Genomic DNA, 17,919 nt, shown 5'->3' with positions numbered 1-17,919 from the left:
GAGGCCTGGGCGCGGGGCGGGGGGGGGTGCAGCTGGGAGGCCGTGTGGTGGCTGACCTGCTTGGCACTTCGCTCAAAGACCACGTACTGCTGGCACTGGTCCAGCCGCCGCTTCCTCATGGTCCAGTAATGCAATACCCTGTTCTCCCGCTGGAAGAGTTCGTTCAAGATATCTGAGAGAATAAACAGAAAGCCATGCGTTGGTGCTTGCAATCAATGAAAACACCTGCAAAACCCCATTCATTTTCATTTCAAGATTTTTTAATGCAGATGCCCTTTCAAGACAGAATGTGGGCTACGGACCCACACTGCCCGCCCACCCGCCTGGTGTTCTCAATACACATGTCCAGACTCTCCTCATTCTGCATCCCAATTTACTCCTATATTGAAATCGATGGACACTCGAGTTGGCCTGCAAAACCTCAGGTCAGCTGGGCCAGTGCGATATGCTACTGCTTTCCCTGACACTGGCTGCAAGAACACCAGTCTTAGATATTTTGTTCAACATTCCTGTGGAAGGAATATAGTATATGTCAAAAGAGGTCAGTCAAAATGGTGCAATGCTAGAAGAAAACAAGGGTTTTTAAAAACAAAACCCTATAAAGATCCGGTGTCACTGTGAGCTATGGTGTAGGTTGCAGACATGGCTCAGGTCCTGCGTTGCTGTGGCTGTGGTGTAGGCTGGCAGCTGTAGCTCTCATTCAACCCCTAGACTGGGAATTTCCATGTGCCTTGGGTGCATCCCCAAAAAGTTAAAAAAACAAAAACAAAAAACAAAAAACAGACAAACAAAAAAACACCCTAAATATAAACCCTTAGGAGAGGGAAGGAGAAGCTGAGAAGCATGATGCCAGAAAGGAAAAAATTAAAAAAACAGACTGAATTACATTAGAATTTAAAAAGCTGTTACCTAATAATAAACTGCCATAAAATTACTTCACGAATAAAATGCCATGAAAACCTACTGGGAAAATACAAGACACAGATCTAATTTACTTAACAGTCAACAGGAAAAACAGGAATCATCTGTTAGGAAAATGAGCCAAGCATACAAACATAAAGGTCATGATTTTTTAAAGGTAGCCACAAAAAAACACAGAGACACATTTCACCTCACTCTCAGTCACAGTTTTCCTGGCAAGGACCAAGCTGCCAAGACTGGAAGGCCCAGAGGAAACAGGCCCTAGTGCACCTGTCTTACTGAGGGAGGAAAACTGAGCACCGCTCCTGCTGAGAGTCATTTGGTGACAGGTAATGATACCGAGGTGAGCACACCCTTGAACCAGGAATTTATCTCTCAGATGCGGTGCTTACTCAAGCTTTCAAGAGGCTTTGTACAGATGCACCAACACTGAGGTGCTGATTGGAAGAACTGGCCACAACAGACGAGTCCATCGATGAGAGGTCAGGTTAAATCTTTTACAAAGTAACTAGGCTGGACATTAAAAGCAACAGAGCAGAGCTCCAAATTCTGACATAGAAAGATGAATGAGATTATTACTAAGTGAAAGAAGCAAATTGTAGGGAGGGGAATATTACCCCATTTGGTAAAAAACTAACAGGCCGAGGGTGTGGGTGGAAGCTACGATGTTTCTACCTCTCTACATGTTTGCATTTACATGCATAAAAGGCACACACAAAAATGTCTTCACAGCATTGACACTGGCAAAGGAATCAGGTAACTTACGTACATTTGTACATTTTAAAATTCTGTACAGTGAGTCTGCTTTACTCTAAAGGTTTATAAAGTAAACAGATAAAAAAAACTTCAGAAGATTCCCAAGTCCAAAATTGCAAATCAAATAAGTGGTACTTAGAATTTAACTTTATTAGAAAACTAAAAATAATAAGACACTAGCCTCTTCCTAGCACAGCCCCTGCCTGGTCAGGGTAGTAACGGCCCTCATGAGACTGGGGATGGACACCGCCCTGGGCTCCTCAAACTCCTGAGGACTCTGGGGTTATAATGTCTCTTCTGGCACCGTCACCCTTAAAATCGACTTACTGTACTATGCGCCACCCCCCGCCCCATAAGCCCCCAAGCAGATGGTGAGAGAAATAGAGCACTGTAAAAAATTCTCAGGAGTTCCCATTGTGGCTCAGCAGAAAACGAACCCGACTAGAATCCATGAGGATGCAGGTTTGATCCCTGGCCTCACTTAGTGGGTTAAGGATCCGGTGTTGCCGTGAGTTGCAGTGTAAATTGCAGACACAGCTCAGATTCCCACCGTATTGCTATGGCTGTGGCATAGGCTGGCAGCTACAGTTCAAATTTGATCCCTAGCCTGGGAACTTCCATATGTCCTAAAAAGCAAAAACAAAACAAAACAAAAATGTAGTGAGTGAGTAATGGAACACGCTCTCCTTCTTGCACACATACACACACCCATCCGTCAAACTAGTCCAACCCAGAGGGGATGATCGTGCAACATCTCTGATCAGAGAGAACAGAGCATGGCCACCAACCAAAAGCAATGCTGAGAAACGGGAGAAAGGAAATGATTTTATACGAAATGAGGCAAGAACACTGACCACCAGTGCAAAGAGCTTGCTGACCACAAAGCCGTATTCCCGTTGAAAAATGGTTGCTCTGTTAGTCACTCCCTTTCAAGAAGCCTGCCGATTAGTGACCAGTCCTCTCACCTGAAGCGCTAAGAAGGCTGTCCTGGTGTGACAGAAAATTATCCTGTGACAACTGACAGATGACTCAGAGGGGTGGGGAGTAAAATGTAATGCAGGAAGTTTTGCCAATCAGACTGTTTCCAAAAAAGTGTGAGGTAAATTATTTGTTAACTGATCACTGCACACTGCTTCCCATTTAACTCAGCTCTCAGGGTGCGGGCTGTGTGACCTCAGCTTCTTCAACTGTTCTGGACAAGCTCTGAGGCACGCGGTGAGGATGAAAGCTGAGAAAACAGTGCTTGAATATTAAGACTGTTTTAAACAACTCTCATTCTTTTCTGAGGATCCAGTTCCACATCATTTAAATTGAACTTATAAACAAATATGATGAAGTTTAAAGCGATATATCACCTGGATGCCCTTTTACTACAAAATATTCAATCAGAATTCTATCACATAAACATTATCAGTCTCCTTAACTCCCATCCATACCAACCCTACCTGCAGTTTAGTATAAACATTCTGAGGTCTTACCTATGCATTTATGTGTGTGCAAATCTGTGTGTAGGTACAGTTTTATAGATTTTTTAAATGAAACTGATATCCATCTATGTTTTTTGAAACTTGTTTTTATTAATAATGCTGTAAGTATATAAAACTGATCCCGCATTATAGCAATGAAATGGGTATATAATTTTTGTGATTTAAACTTTTAAAACTATTTTGCCTATAGATCATTCTGGTCTTCATTTTTTCCTGATGTATATTTTCACCCACTTTTAACAAAACAGTCAATACCAAAAAATTCCAGGCTGGAAGTTCCCCTTGTGGCTCAGTGGAAACAAATCTGAATAGTATCCATGAGGACAGAGGTTCAATCCCTGGCCTCGCTCAGCAGGTTAAGGATCCGGCATTGTGTGAGTTATGGTGTAGGTCACAGACACAGCTTGGATCTGGTGTTGCTGTGGTGGCTATAGTGAAAGCCAGTGGCTACAGCTCCAATTCAACACCTAGCCTGGGAACCTCCATATGCCTCGGGTGTGGCCCTAAAAATACAAAAAAAAAAAAAAAAAAAAAAAAAATCCATGCTGGACACACTGCATTTTCTTCCCGCTTATATTCTTCAACTTTATTCAACAAGTTATCAACCTGTATATTTAATACTTTATTATTAAACCAAGTTAACTAGTGAGCACTTTAATGATATGATGTAGCAGATTTTAAATGAGCCCTGGACCAAGGTGCCAGAACGAGTCACATCAAGCTCCTCCTGCAGCTCATTAGTCAGCTGCCTCCTCGCTGTACTCACTTTTCACTTGCTGTTCAGGGGCCTTGATGTGTGTCACCATCCCCGGCATGTTGACGCTGTTCCTGTGCAGGTACTTCAGGAAAACGTCTGCATTCCGTCTAGCAAGTGTGCAAGCCTAAGGAATAATGCAGAGCAACTGTTCAGAGGACTCACAACTGTTCAGAGGACTCAGACAGACACGCATCCTCAGCGTACGTGGGTGACATCATTCGTCTTATTCTAAAGCGTTCCTCTGGCCAACCTGAGATCTAGAGGATACATAGGTTAAAACCTATTTCAATTAAAAAAAAACAAAAAAAACAAAAACCCACCTCTGTCCTGGAGCCCCTGCTCTGATGAAGCCAGCTGCTATGCCAGGAGGGGCCCCATGGAGAGATCCAGGTGGAAGGGGCCTGAGGGGGACTGGGGGGACTGCTGGTCCCAGAGAGGAAGTAAGCCCTTCCCCAGTAGAGGCTTGAGGTGACCCAGCCCTGGCCACACCCTGACCTTGGCCTTGGGACAATGCTAAGTCAGAGGACCTGGCTAGTCTGTGCCTGGCTTTCTGTAAAGGGCAGCCAGTAAGTATGTACAGCTCCCCAAGTCATTCAGTCGCCGTCTCTCAACCTGCCCACTGAAGGTGAGAGTAGCTGTGGATGATACTTAAATGAGAGGGAATGGACACACTTAGTCCTCAGGTCTTAGTTTGCTAACCCTTGGCTTAAGCCACTGAGTTGTGGGTGGTTTAATGTGTGCTGTTATTGTGGTGATAGAAAACTATTAGTACAGGTTTATAAACCAAATGAATAAGTTCATTAACTTATTTAAAAAAAGGTTTTATGGGAGGGGGAAGAAGTGGGATGGACAGGGAATCTGGGGTTAACAGATGCAAACTACTGCCTTTGAAATGGATAAGCAATGAGATTCTGCTGTAGAGCACTGGGAACTCTATCTTCACTTATGATGGAGGATAATGTGAGAAGAAGAATGTATATATGTATGTGTGACTGGGGCACTATGCTGTGCGGTAGAAAATTTTCTGCTATACAGTAGAAAATAGAACACTGTAAACCAACTATTATGGAAAAAATAAAAATCATTTTAAAAAATAAAGTTTAATTTTAGAGTTAAAAAAATAAATAAAAGTTTTATTTAAGAGAAAAGGTATATAAATATAAAATCAAAATGGTCCATAAAAAAAAAATCCCTTAATTATACTAGATCTGCATTTCCTAGCACAGATCTGGACTCGATCTTTCCTTCCTGGATTCCAGCTCCTCCTCCCTGTGGTAAACGGATGAGAGACCACAACCCAGGCTCAGGGGGACTCATGATCACTGGGCTGGCCACTGTGAAGGCCTTTCCAGTAGATGGAGCTGGGATACTTTCTTTTTAATTAAGAGAAAAATATAGCATGAGCCTCTATGCCTCTATGGATAAGTCCGAAATAAGCTGTCACTGAAACAGCAAGGAAGCTGTGAAGATCCCTGGGGTCACGTCCAAAGGACAAAGGAGGTCAGAGCAACTGGACTGCAGGGACTCCCAACTCGTGAGACAAGCTGAGTATAAAAAGACAAGTACGTGACTTCAATCAACGGAAAAGCACCAAATGTTAAGAACTATGATGTTACCAAAAGAACAAATTAACGATACACAGAGGTTGCTAGAGCAACAGCTCATTATCCTGAAAATCAGAAACACAGAAAAAGAATCAAGCATTGACCCCATCTCTCTCAGACTGAGCATGTCTGAGGCACTGGGAAACCCTGACATCACAGAGACAGAAAGAGAAGCAGATCATGGGAAGCACACAGTACCGCCCATCGGCTCGCTAAGTGCGTCCCACACACTCACCCAAACCTGAACCCGACCAAGGTTCTCAACCCAACAGACAGAAACTCAGGATCCACGATGGGCTAAATGACTCCATGGGATGCAGTTACCAAATCCAGAAGGTGGGAAACTCCACAGTGTAACTTTTCTTCAATAACTAATGTTAATAAAAGGGAGGGTGAGGCCTAGACTACAAGAGATTTAAGAGACATTCACCAATTGAATCAAGGTGTGGGCCTTGTTTGGATCTTGATTAAAACCATGCATAAGAGCACATTTATGGGACAATCAGAGAAATGTGAACACTGACTTTACATAAAATAGGAGTTACTGTTAATTTGTAAGATCTAAATATGGCATTGTGGTCATAGAATGGTTTTAGAAAGGTAGAATTTAATATTTAGGTACACACAGAAGTATTTACAAATAAAATGACATAATATCTAGAGTTTAAAATAATCCAGTAAAGGTGGGCATATGCCTGTGTGTTGGTAATTACTGAAGCAAGTGAGAAGTACACAGGGGCTTGTTATCCATTTTCCCAATTTTTGTACACATTTTTAAGCTTCCATAATAAAAAGTTCAAAGATATCCAACACACCAAACATATAATCTCAGTCGAAGGAAGGAAACTGGTCTGTGATTATTTTTGTTTTATAATTTTACCTAGACATCTTTCTTAACGATATTAACTTAAGCAGTCTCCATTTTTTTAAAAAAAATTAAATGGATTCCAGAGAAAAAGATGCAAATCATAACGACTCCAACTGAAAACATTTCATCAGTGGTGGGTGTTCTGTAAACTTAAATGGCAGCAACCAGTAGGGGTGGGACTTGCAGGTCCTTTTGGGGACCTTTGTTACAACTAATACTCAGAGAAGCTTCAACTGTTTTCCTACCTTGATCTGCTTAAAATGAAAATCGCTGAGGTGGAGGCTCAGAATAAGTATTTTCAAACACTTGCATAGAACTTATTCTCCCAGACTAAACAATAACTCTGTCAGGACAGATGCTCACCTTCAGAAATGAAACAGAAACTTTTAGATTCAGCAGGAAATGATGTCAGTGAGGTCAGGATGCGGGAGCTGAGAGGAAAACTCAACCTGACCCAGCAACGATGGAAAGTAAACACCACACCTATTTTTCACAGATCTGAGTGGACACCAGCAGAACCTCAGATCTTTTTCACAAGTGAATGAATGCAACGTGGAACATTCAACAAGTTCATGTTTCCAAACATTCTGACTGCTTTTTAAAAGTTAATTGCTGCAGGGAGTTCCCGTCGTGGCGCAGTGGTTAACGAATCCGACTAGGAACCATGAGGTTGCGGGTTTGATCCCTGCCCTTGCTCAGTGGGTTAACGATCCGGTGTTGCCGTGAGCTGTGGTGTAGGTTGCAGACACGGCTCGGATTCCGCGTTGCTGTGGCTCTGGCGTAGGCCGGTGGCTACAGCTCCGATTCGACCCCTAGCCTGGGAACCTCCATATGCCGCCGGAGCGGCCCTAGAAAAGGCAAAAAGACCAAAAAAAAAAAAAAAGAAGTTAATCGCTGCAAAGCACACCAGTGACTTAAGGTATGACTATTTATAAAGAACAAAGCAGGCTTGCAAAGTGCCTCATTTAAAGCTTCTCAGAGTCAAAATTTCCAGCCTGGCCTGTGATTAAATTTCTCCTGCAGGAAACATTTCCTGAGTAAGTATTAGTAACTGATACTGTGAACCACAAGGGGTGTCTGTGCTTTGTGACTACTCATTACTGGGCTCACATGTGTTCTGAGATGGTCTTTACTCCTAAAAAAGCTGAATTTCCAAAGGAAGATTATTTTCTCTCTCCCTATGTGTCTGCTCAGAATCATTTGTGTTGTAAGTTCCACCCATATCTTCATGCACACAGAGTTCTACCTAGCTCTCTCTCTGTGAAAACTACGAGTGCAGTGAATCACAACTGAAAAAGATTTTAAGATCTTCTCTGGTCAGCTGAGTGCTGATGCAATGCCACCCCAATCACTTTCCACACCAGGGGACTCTGTGAGGTGTGAGGCGTGGAGGCGTGTCCGCAGTTTTTTGGTTGACAGTACAGACACTGCCCTCCCAGGTGGACCCTCTGGGGTGCACCTACAGGGCACTGAGGCACCAGCTCCAGGGAGGCCAACTCTGTACCTTCAGGAACGCTTCCTTCTGCTCAAGGTGCTTGCTGATCATGGGCGTGACGTGGTCCGTCTCGGAATTGGGGCCCAGCTTGTCGGCCCCTCCACACCAGTCCTCTTCTCTCTTGTACTCCTGCTCCAGGCTCTCAAGGACGCTGCACACCTGTGACAGGAGAGGGTTCCAAGCTCAGAGGGACTGGCTGGCATCTGCCGGGATATCAAGCTGACCCTGGGACCAAGACCATCGCCTGCCATGAGGACACGTTGCAGGCCTTTCGGAACAAGGACGAAATAAAAGCTGAATGTCCTGCCTCTGTCTGCCTTGCCTCAGGCCACATATTTAAAAGGGAGGGAGGGGGACGTGAAAGGGGTCGTCTTCTCAGACCCTCCCAACTCCGTTACTCTTCAATACAAAGGGAAGCAGAAGTCCTCTAAATTCTAGAATGCTGCCTTGCTCTGCCTGGCCTGGAAATGACTGGGTCAGGAATGGCTGGTGAGGCAACGAATGAGCGAATGAGCGGGCTGAGCAGTGAAAGCGGCTCAGGGAGAAGCGGCAGCGGCCCCTACCTGCTCCGAGGTCTTGTAGAAGGCCACAGACGCGTTCACCAGCTTGAGCCGGTCTTCCATCTTGAGCATGAGCTGCTGCCAGTGAGAGGCCACCTTCTCGGCACAGTCCCTGATCATGTCCATGTCGTAGTGGTTGGCCTGCAGCATGGCTTCCGCCTTCTGCTGTACCTGCAGCGCGCTCTGGTGCGTCTTCTAAGGAGGGGAGAGGGGGAGGCTGTTCAGCAGGGGTGGCACGCGCTCACTGCTGCTCTGCTGGCCTTTATGGAAACAACTTCAGTTAACACTCATAGGACACTTGGAGAAACAGAGCCAACAGGTTAATTTTAAAAAAGAAAGTTTTGTATGCCTACCACCAACTGTGTTTATAGTCACTCAATGAAGGATGAAATCCATTAAGACTTTCCAGAATGGGTCTGGTTGTGGGGTTTTCAGCTTTTGAGAAATAGCAGGAAAAAGCCTTAGCAGCCAATATTCAAAAAAAGCTGTTGAAATGTTCCAAGTTTATTATTCCTATTGGTCCTTCTTTAAAAGCAGCCAGAGGCTAATGAACGAGTGAAGAAAAAGGTGGCTGAAGTAAAGGCTCTTTATTTCCCTTTTTTACCTTAAACTTTGGGTTCGAGTAAAAAGTTTTCCAGAGCTATTGATTTTTAAAAGGAGAAAGAAAAAAACATAGTGAAAAGCTAAGAATGAACTGTGTTCTCTGGAGGTCAGTCCATGCCACACAATGGATCTAGCAAAGTAATCTGACTAATCCAGTAGGAATTCCCACTCTCATGTCCTCACTAGAAGCTTCCATGAGGGAATGAGGTCAGGTTCTTGCAGGAAAATCAGAGCACCTGGCAGAGCAGCCATCAGGGGAAACATGGGTCTCTGTGGACACAGGTTTGTTTTGTTTTGTTTTTTCCCTCAACAATAGCAAAGTTTTGCATTTGGCCCAAAAAAGTCCTCATGACCCCATAAGACCTGGACCCAATATAATCCCATCCTTTACCCAGACAGCAATGTGCACTGGCGACTTCATTCATCACTAGCAGGCCCCTGGCACAGGTACGGGCTTCAGAAAGAAATGCTAAGGTCTGCCTACTGGCACTGAGGAACTGAGAAGAAACTGATCTAGGGGAGAAATTAATGGGAATGTCCGTGGTCTCTGTCGCTGGCTGAGAATACACACAGAACTAGAGCAGGAAACGGGTTTTCCGCAATGGAACGCTCCTTCTCCTTTCCTCTTCGCTTGAGACCGCCCATCACAATTATTAACCCCGCTCCCGCCCCCAAAGCCTCTAACATGCATTGATCCACATGCTGTGAGAGTGAATCTGAGCGGGCCTGGACCTGCCCCGAGCTGTTCTGTTCAAGTCCTGGCATGGCACTGACCCCATCCAGGCATGAGTGCTGCTCCCCTAGCCCGGAGATCTGTGCACAGCACTGTTTATTGGTAAGAGGGACCTGGTGGTTGGCACTGGGTCCTGCTCAGCCGCCCCGAGTGCCCTGCTTTATTGATAGCAGTACCAGGCCTACAAGACCAGTGATATGTAAAAAACCTCAGCATAGACCCAAGCTTGGGCTCCCTGGCACCGAGGTACTCCTGATGGGGGAGGTGCATCCTGCCAGGGCCTTGACAGCAGGGGGACAGCAGAGGCTGCCCCAGCCTCTGGAACCCCTGCAGGGAGGTCACCCTGGCAGGCCAGTGCAGCTGCAGCAAAGTAAGCTCACTTCGCTGCAGCTGCCAGACTGCTTCTTCCTCCTGGAACAATCTACAGGTTTGTAAGCACAGCTGTTTTGGCTCCTGCTAAATCCCACTTGGCACCCAAGTCAGTGCCATGCAAGGGGACTTAACAGGTTGGTCCTGAGGCTGGAAAGGCCCAGTTCTGAGGTGAGGCCAATGATCCTACCTCGATGGCATGCTGGAACTGCTCATGCTCCCTCTGCAGCTGCTCCGCCTCCTGCAACGAGCTGGCTGTGATGAGCCCGGCATTCAACATGGACTCTCCGTTGCGGATCCAGCCCAGCACCTGAAACACGACACAGGGAACTCCAAGCAGCGGTCCCCCACCCCGGGACAGCCACCCTGGGGGCTGCTGTGTGGTGGTCGAGCTGCTCACATCAGCTATGAAACACTGATTTCCTCATAGTCCTACTGGCAACAGCCTGCAACCCTTCAGTGGTGTCTAATCATAAGTGCCGTGTTTTATAATTAATTCTGTCCTGGTTAGTTTTAGGTGGGAGTTGAAAAAGTAGAGGGTCAATGGGACTGATCATTAGCCCACAGGTCAAAACAGACTGAGGACCATATATTAGAAAAAGTTACTGTTGCAAAGAATTCCCTGATAATCAAGAAAATACCTTTCAATCCTTTTAGTCCTCGTGAACATTTAGAATTATCCCTCTCTGATAAGGGAACTATTTTATTTCACTAATGTTATTTTCCACTTGAATGTCAGTGTTAAGACAGCACACTAAACCAAAGAATGAACTCAGCTGAACACATTAGTGTGCTCAGGATCAAAACACCAGATTCTCAATATCACAAAACAATAAATCAGTTCTGACTGTGGAAGCCACCGAGATTGTGGAAGGTAACTGGGTAGTCGTTTGTGGCAGAAACTACTTGTTACCTATCTCATACCTATTTTCCACATCTCCTTTACTAAGAAAATCCCAACTTCTGGAAACAGCTTAAATAAAGCCAGTCCTCAGCTCCTGTGACCGTCCAATTGCAGGTGACTCAATTCTAGCCACTGAGATCAGAGCAGGAGCTTCTGCGGGATCTGGAGAATACATTTCTTTTCTGATCCATGAGCTGCCTCTTTCTTGTTATGCTTTCCCCTTCTCGATGCCTGGAATGTGGAGATGATAGTTGGGGCCTGGGCAGCCATTTGGCAACCATTAATCTCCAGTCAAACTAACGCACACCTCTCTGCACAACTACCAGAATCCCATAAAGCCATAGTTCCATGTTCTCCCTGCTCATGAAATAAAACATCAGGGACATGCTGAACATTCATATACATGGAATCCTGTTGGCATTTAGCTGAAAGCAGTCCTTTCCAAATGTTTCATTTTCATTTTTGCCATGCTACCTGCGATGTGGCAGTACAGTATCTTGAAAAGGAGACCCCAAGCCATACACAGCCTGTGATCCTGGCCAGATTGACAATAGTCTATTTGGCAAAAAAAAAAAAAAAAAAAAATTCATATAGCTCTTTAGCCCAGAAGCAATGTCGATGTGCTCATGGTTTCAGGTAAGAGACTGCTAATAACAAAACCAGCTGAGTGGAGGTTTCTCTTCAGTGAGCCCCCTGCTGGGCAACAAAGCCTTTTCTGCTACAAACACACAGCTGTCCAAGCACCAGCTCAATTTTCACACACTGGCTATGGCTGTGTAGGAGGTGTGTTGTGCTCCACAACAGGATAGGTAGGTTCTGGGTCAGCTCTTTACCTGCTTCACTTCAGCCTGCAGGTGGCGGAGCTGCACACACTGCTCCAGGTGCTTCCGATGCTGCTCTGCTGCCAAGTCCAATTCCTGCTGCTTTTCATGGAGAAACTCTAGCAAGTCCTGCACCCGGGTGGCCATGTCCACGTCTCTGTCGCAAAGCAGCTCCACGCCTGTGGACAGTGCAGTCAACTAGCATTTCAGCATGTTAGGTGGTGTGTATTGTACACACCACACCTGGGGATAGCCCGCCCAGCTGAGGGCCAAACTCGAGGAGGGCAGAGCCACAGAGGGTGTCTACACCTGCCTCCGAGCACACGAGTGTCTCAGAGGATGTATCTGATGTGGTCCAAAGCCAAGTATAAGGTACAGCTGGTCATTCCAACCCACTTCCCATCAATCTACTTCTATTCCCACACTGATAACTGGTGAAAATGAGATATCCTTTATAAACGTGTGAACTTTGGCTCGTTTTTCTTGTTATCCACTATGTACAGTTCACTCTCTTGGTTTTAGGGATCAAATCCACGTCCTCATGGATACTACTCAGAGTCTTTCCTCTGCACCACAATGGGAACTCCCTGATTCACTCCTAAGAAAACATCTAATTCGTACTTGAGTAACATAGTACGCACGTCGTTGCTAAGTTTCTACTACTACTGCTTTCCCTGGGTTTTTGAGCCCATAGTGACATCTGCTGGTAAAATATGAACTAAGAAAAAATTTAAGGATGTGAAAACAGTTTCTTGGGATTACATGGAGATATGGCAATACACAATTTGTAAAACTAAAGTTCACGCTTCTTGAAATAACTTGTACGACTATTAAGGGTATATACACTAATGATAATGTGATCATATAATGTAGGTGAAAGGAAGCAAAACATTTCCATTCAAAGAGCAGGCACTTAAAACATCGCAATCAGGAGTTCCTGCCGTGGCACAGCAGAAATGAATCTGACTAGGAACCATGAGGTTTCAGGTTTGATCCCTGGCCTTGCTCAGGGGGTTTAAGGATCCAGCGTTGCCATGAGCTGTGGTGCAGGTCGCAGACACGGCTCGGATCTGGCGTTGCTGTGGCTGTGGCATAGGCTGGCAGCTACAGCTCCGTTTAGACCCCTAGCCTGGGAACCTCCATATGCTGAAGGTGCAGCCCTGAAAAGGCAAAAGACAGAACAAACAAACAAACAAAAACATCGCAATCACAAGGCTAAGTGACCTGCAGCCGTCACTCTGAAATAAACTGGGCACATTCCTACAGGGACACATAACCCCACTGCCCACACGGAACAGAACACACTGCTCACCAGAGGCCTGCACTTCGTTGACGTACTGCAGGAGGTCCTGCCCTTGGTGGATGACATCGAAGGTCAGGTTATTCATGGTCAGAGCCTTGTCTGCGTGGTGCTGGAGGCGCTGCTCTGCTATCGTGAGGTCCTCCGTGTCAAAGTCATTCATTTGCTGAGAAAGCTCATCGTTCCAAGACTCAAGGTCTGAGATGATCTGAGAGAGCAAAGTGTCTGCTTAGGACCAAGTCTTAAAAAATAAATATCTGCTGCAACATCTCACTGTGCCAAGTAGAGAAGGAAGAGAGGAATGCAACTGTGTCAAGAAGTGGTTGACCAGGCTCCTACTGGCCAAAGATGGGACAATTAGACACCAAAAAAAATTTACTACAATTCAGTAAAACACACTGACAATACAAAAGTCTATTAATTCCTAATGATGTTAAAAAACAGCAAAAAAGCTCTTTGGTTTCGATTAAAGGGAACCAACCTTTATCCTAAAAACTTGTTCTTAGAGGAGAAAATTAATCATGTAAGCATAAAATGATGAAGGAAAGTTCCTCTTTGTGGTTACATTTAGCTATTAAATGCAGAAATACTAAAATTAGAAAGCTTTTTTTCTAATTAAAAAAAGTCCTAGCATAACACCTGTTTAGGTACAGGTCATCAGTACCTAGTAAGCCATCATGAGAGAGGCTCACTGAGATCAGCCCTGAAGACCACCAGCAGCATCTCTGAAGAAGTGGGGCAGGCGGGACATGCCTTGGTGACAGGTAATGCCAAGGAAAGAAACGCAGTTAAATAGCTGGAGAGAAATCAAATGAGGAAACGCAGAATGTGGGACCTGGTTCCTTTGACAACCGACAGTTATTTCAACAAGTCACAACATGGAAGAAAAAGAAGTGAAGACAGGGAGACAACGCTAGATGGAAAGACCAACCCAAACTCGGGAGCAGACCCCATATGCCTCCTGTCTGAAGCACCTTCAAAAGTCTGAACACAGGCTGGGTATTAGCAGATGCTAAGGAATCACGGTTAAGCTGGCGAGGTGCTTATTTAGGGTGTGGTTGCTTACATAAGACAATGGTCTATTTTTTATGGTTTTATGAGTGAAAGGTTATGGGCTGGCAAAGGTTTCCTCAAAAACCCTACAGCACAACAGCCAAAGAAGGATAAGAGACATTAAGGGGGGCAAACTTGTGTTAAAGTTAGAGGACAAGCCGGGGAAGGTTGCTGTACTTATTCTCACGACTTTTGTGTAGGTTTGAAACCTTTCAGAATATACTTTAAAAAAAAAGTTAAGATAAAAAAATCATGAAATTCAGAAAGGAAGAAAAGACTTCTTATGAGACAGTATTATACGCCACACCTCAATGAAAGAACACTTCCCATGGATCCTAATTTACTTTATCCAAGGGAGCAGTAATCAAGTGAGTGAGAATCAGAGTGTGAGAGTTTATATGGGGTCCAGCTGGGAGGTGGCAAGTAATAAAAATCTGAAGGCTTCTCCAGTCTTACTGTACAAATCCTCCTGATTTCTGCTTTGACCACCAAGGTCTGTGTAATATATGTGCATATTACATTAATTTATTAAATTATGTTAATTTATAAATTAATAATTTTAAACAATGCCATATTAGACATAAACTAAGAGGCCACAAGGAAAAAAATTTTTTAAAGGAAAAATATTGGAGTTCCCACTATGGAAGGAATCACGGGATCGGCGTCTCTGCAGCACCAGGATGCAGGTTTGATCCCCAGCCCAGCACAGTGGGTTAAAGGATCCAGTGTTGCCACAGCTTCGTGAAGGTCACAACTGTGGCTCAGATCGGATTCCTGGCCTGGGAACTCCATATGCTGTGGAGTGGCCAAAAAAGAACAACAACAACAATAAAGAATATTACTGTATCTTTAACCTTCATCTCTATTCTAAGGAGAATATTCTTTTTTTGTTTTTTGTTTCTTTGTTTTAATTTTTTGCTTTTTAAGGCCACACCTGCAGCATAGGGAAGTTCCCAGGCTAGGAGTTGAACTGAAGCTGCAACTGCCAGCCTACACCACAGCCACAGCAACACCAGATCCGAGCCACATCTGTGACCTCACCACAGCTCACAGCAACACCAGATCCTTAACCCCCTGAGAGAGGCCCGGGATCGAACCCATGTCCTCATGGATACTATGTCAGGTAACTCAGGCAGGTTCATGTCCACTGAGCCACAACGGGAACTCCAAAGGAGAATATTCTTTCTTAATATTTGTTTGTTTTCTGACACGGAGGGAGAAGAGAGTTAGGTGCGGCGGGAGTTGCAGGCTCAGGGACAATGCCTCATGGAGACAACACGAGGCTCAGAAAACACTCCAGAAATGGATCATAAACAAAGATCAATGTGCTAAAAGCAGCGGGGTTCAAAAACATTCACTGAGCACAAAGAACCCTGGCGATGGCCACGATCAAGAGTCATCAGGAAAAATCCTGACCCCACGTTGCGCATTAGAGCTTGTTAAGAACCACACAGGCCAAGAAAAGAAACCTGTGGCAAAAACAAAGCTCAAGAAAGTGGAAGCCTTTTTTAAAATAGGGAGTCTTTGGAAAAACACGCTTGAAACTTTTTTTTTTCAGTGTATCCCCAAATTTTCAGAAAGTCTTTTTCTTTCTCAATGTACCAATAGTTGTGACCATTTTCCATAACTAAACTGTTGCAGGTTGCCAGAGTAATGCTTCTGCTGTCCTTTTTAGAGCAGATTTTATTTGGAATATGTGGAGACTGAAATAGCAATATTCTCAGCCGTAGAAAACCCTGCTCCACTTCTGGGAGATGGAAATGCTCTTTCAATTGAAGTGCAAGAGATATGGGAAATTTTTAAAAACTGAGCAGGTGAAGACGAATTTCTACCATAAAGATAACTCCAGGCCTCTGTGACTCCATGCAGTTAAATGGGGCCTCGTTCCACAGGAGACGCAATCCCAGCGGAGCCTAAACTGCTCAGATGCTCACCTTTTCAGGACCATTCTACCGAAAAGAGGTTCTCAGGCTGTGACACGTTAAAAGCTCTAACCAGCCTGTGAGTGAACTGTAGGGCTAATCTCCCTAGCTCAGGAAAGCACTTATGCTTGACCAACTGTGCTGGCTTTGTTGAGGCCACAGGGAATTTTGTGGCTACTGCATGGTTTTGGTTCTTGATTTACAATTTAAAGCATTGGTTTTATGAAAGAAGAAATACAATCAAAACCTTTTTTTCCTCACTGCAATAGCATTAGTACAAGTAAGGATTTTTTTTTTTTTTTTCTTTCAAAATGTCCTGGAAGGAAAACTTCAAAAAAGGAAATATGGAAGTTCTTGGGACAGGGGTTGAACTGGAGCTACAGCTACTGGCTTACACCACCGCCAAAGCAATGTGGGATCCCAGACCCACTGAGCAAGGCCAGGGATCAAACCTGTATCCTTATAGATATTAGTCAGATTCGTTTCTGCTGCGCCACAACGGGAACTCCTACTTTGTGCTTCTTAATTGAAACCACTCAATAAGCAGCCAAGTTAAGGGAGGGAATTGCTCTGAAGTAGAGGTGAGAGAGGGAGGCAGCCTCGCTGGCTCTCCTTTTGGTTTGGCACTGCACCTCGACCCTTACCGCCCCCCAGGCCGTGGCAGGGCCACCGCGAGCTGAGACCAGCATGCATCTTCTCTACCTGCTTCCACATGGATGGGAAGGTCAAGACCAGAGCCTTTGAGCAGGCTTTCCCAGGCAATGTACACGAGGTTTAACCTGTTTCTTATCATCAACTGGTGATGATGGTGACACAGCCAAGAAGGCCTTTAAGGAAAATGCTGATGAAGTTTGAACAAGCAGCCCACCAAAGGTCCCTGTGAAAGGCCCACACACCAAACTGCAGCTAAAGAGCTGGGACGAGAGACTAGCACCCAGGCCAACTTCAGGCAGAGGGCTGTCCGCAGCTGACAAAGCCCTGCCCGTCTCTGCCTCTGGTGGCACCTGAGGCCCTGGTCCAAACATGGGACAAGTGACAGATATGGAGATGGGACGCTCTACAGATTCTGGCCAGCAGGCATGGGCCACCTGGGCGGCCCAGAGTTAACCTGGACAGGCAGCAGGTCCCTGCCAGCAGTTGCATGAAGCCCGTGGGCTCCAGGAAGCCGCCCTCACCCAGGGAGCTGTGGGGGGTTTTTTAATGTCATCCAGTCATACTTACTTCTGCTTGTACTTCATCAAGTTCAAACAAAAAAGATCTCTCCTGGCAGAGAATTAAAAACCACCCTCTTTTTGTTGAAGAAAAAGAAAAGAAACCTGTCCTTCTTTCTCCTAATCACATAGAGGGTGCAGAAGTTGATTTTTATGTAAGAATTACAGATTTTCTGAGAACACGTCTGTGGGGGACTGGATTTCCTGGGACCTAAAACATTGTTACCACAGGCTCAGGGAACTCTTACTCTTGGAGGGGGAGAAGAGGAGGAAGGAAAGGAAGGAAGGAAGGACTGAGCATCGCTGCCCTGAGCCTGTGCCTCTGCCTTTGCTTCCAGGACACAGGCAGTGCTGTACAGGGTCCAATCGAGGACACACATGCCAAGGTGACAAGGTGACGTGTGTGCAGAGCCCTGCCTGGACTCTACTCTCAGAGCTTGCCTGCTCTGCTATCCCGCTGTGCATGCAGTGTCTGCCTCCCCCAGTTTCAAAGTCAGAGCCCGGAGCCGAGGCCCCAGCTCCCAGGGCCGAACCACTCTTCCTTTCCCTTCCTCT

At 45.3% G+C, this 17,919-nt stretch overlaps 1 protein-coding gene across 5 annotated transcripts in view; it reads right to left on the bottom strand.

Annotated features, from left to right (window-relative positions):
- Positions 1-17,919, bottom strand: part of TRIO (trio Rho guanine nucleotide exchange factor) — a 357,836-nt gene that overhangs the window by 120,635 nt on the left and 219,282 nt on the right. For all 5 annotated transcript variants that reach the window (XM_085001718.1, XM_021077143.2, XM_085001720.1 and 2 more), the window contains exons 14-20: positions 13,191-13,386; positions 11,891-12,057; positions 10,344-10,463; positions 8,452-8,643; positions 7,898-8,047; positions 3,931-4,045; positions 57-172 (exon numbers count right to left, since the gene is read on the bottom strand). In XM_085001718.1, coding sequence (XP_084857844.1) covers positions 57-172; positions 3,931-4,045; positions 7,898-8,047; positions 8,452-8,643; positions 10,344-10,463; positions 11,891-12,057; positions 13,191-13,386 — 1,056 coding nt within the window. The remainder of the gene's footprint in view (positions 1-56; positions 173-3,930; positions 4,046-7,897; positions 8,048-8,451; positions 8,644-10,343; positions 10,464-11,890; positions 12,058-13,190; positions 13,387-17,919) is intronic.

The sequence above is a fragment of the Sus scrofa genome, chromosome 16 (assembly GCF_054392235.1).
Source record: "Sus scrofa isolate SSC_HxYL_T2T_F1_AM1 chromosome 16, Sscrofa_HxYL_maternal_Yorkshire_Landrace_v2.0, whole genome shotgun sequence".
NCBI classification, from domain to species: Eukaryota; Metazoa; Chordata; class Mammalia; order Artiodactyla; family Suidae; genus Sus; species Sus scrofa.
The sequence above is the reverse complement of the archived record's forward strand: the minus strand, read 5'-3'. Positions and strand labels throughout refer to the sequence as shown.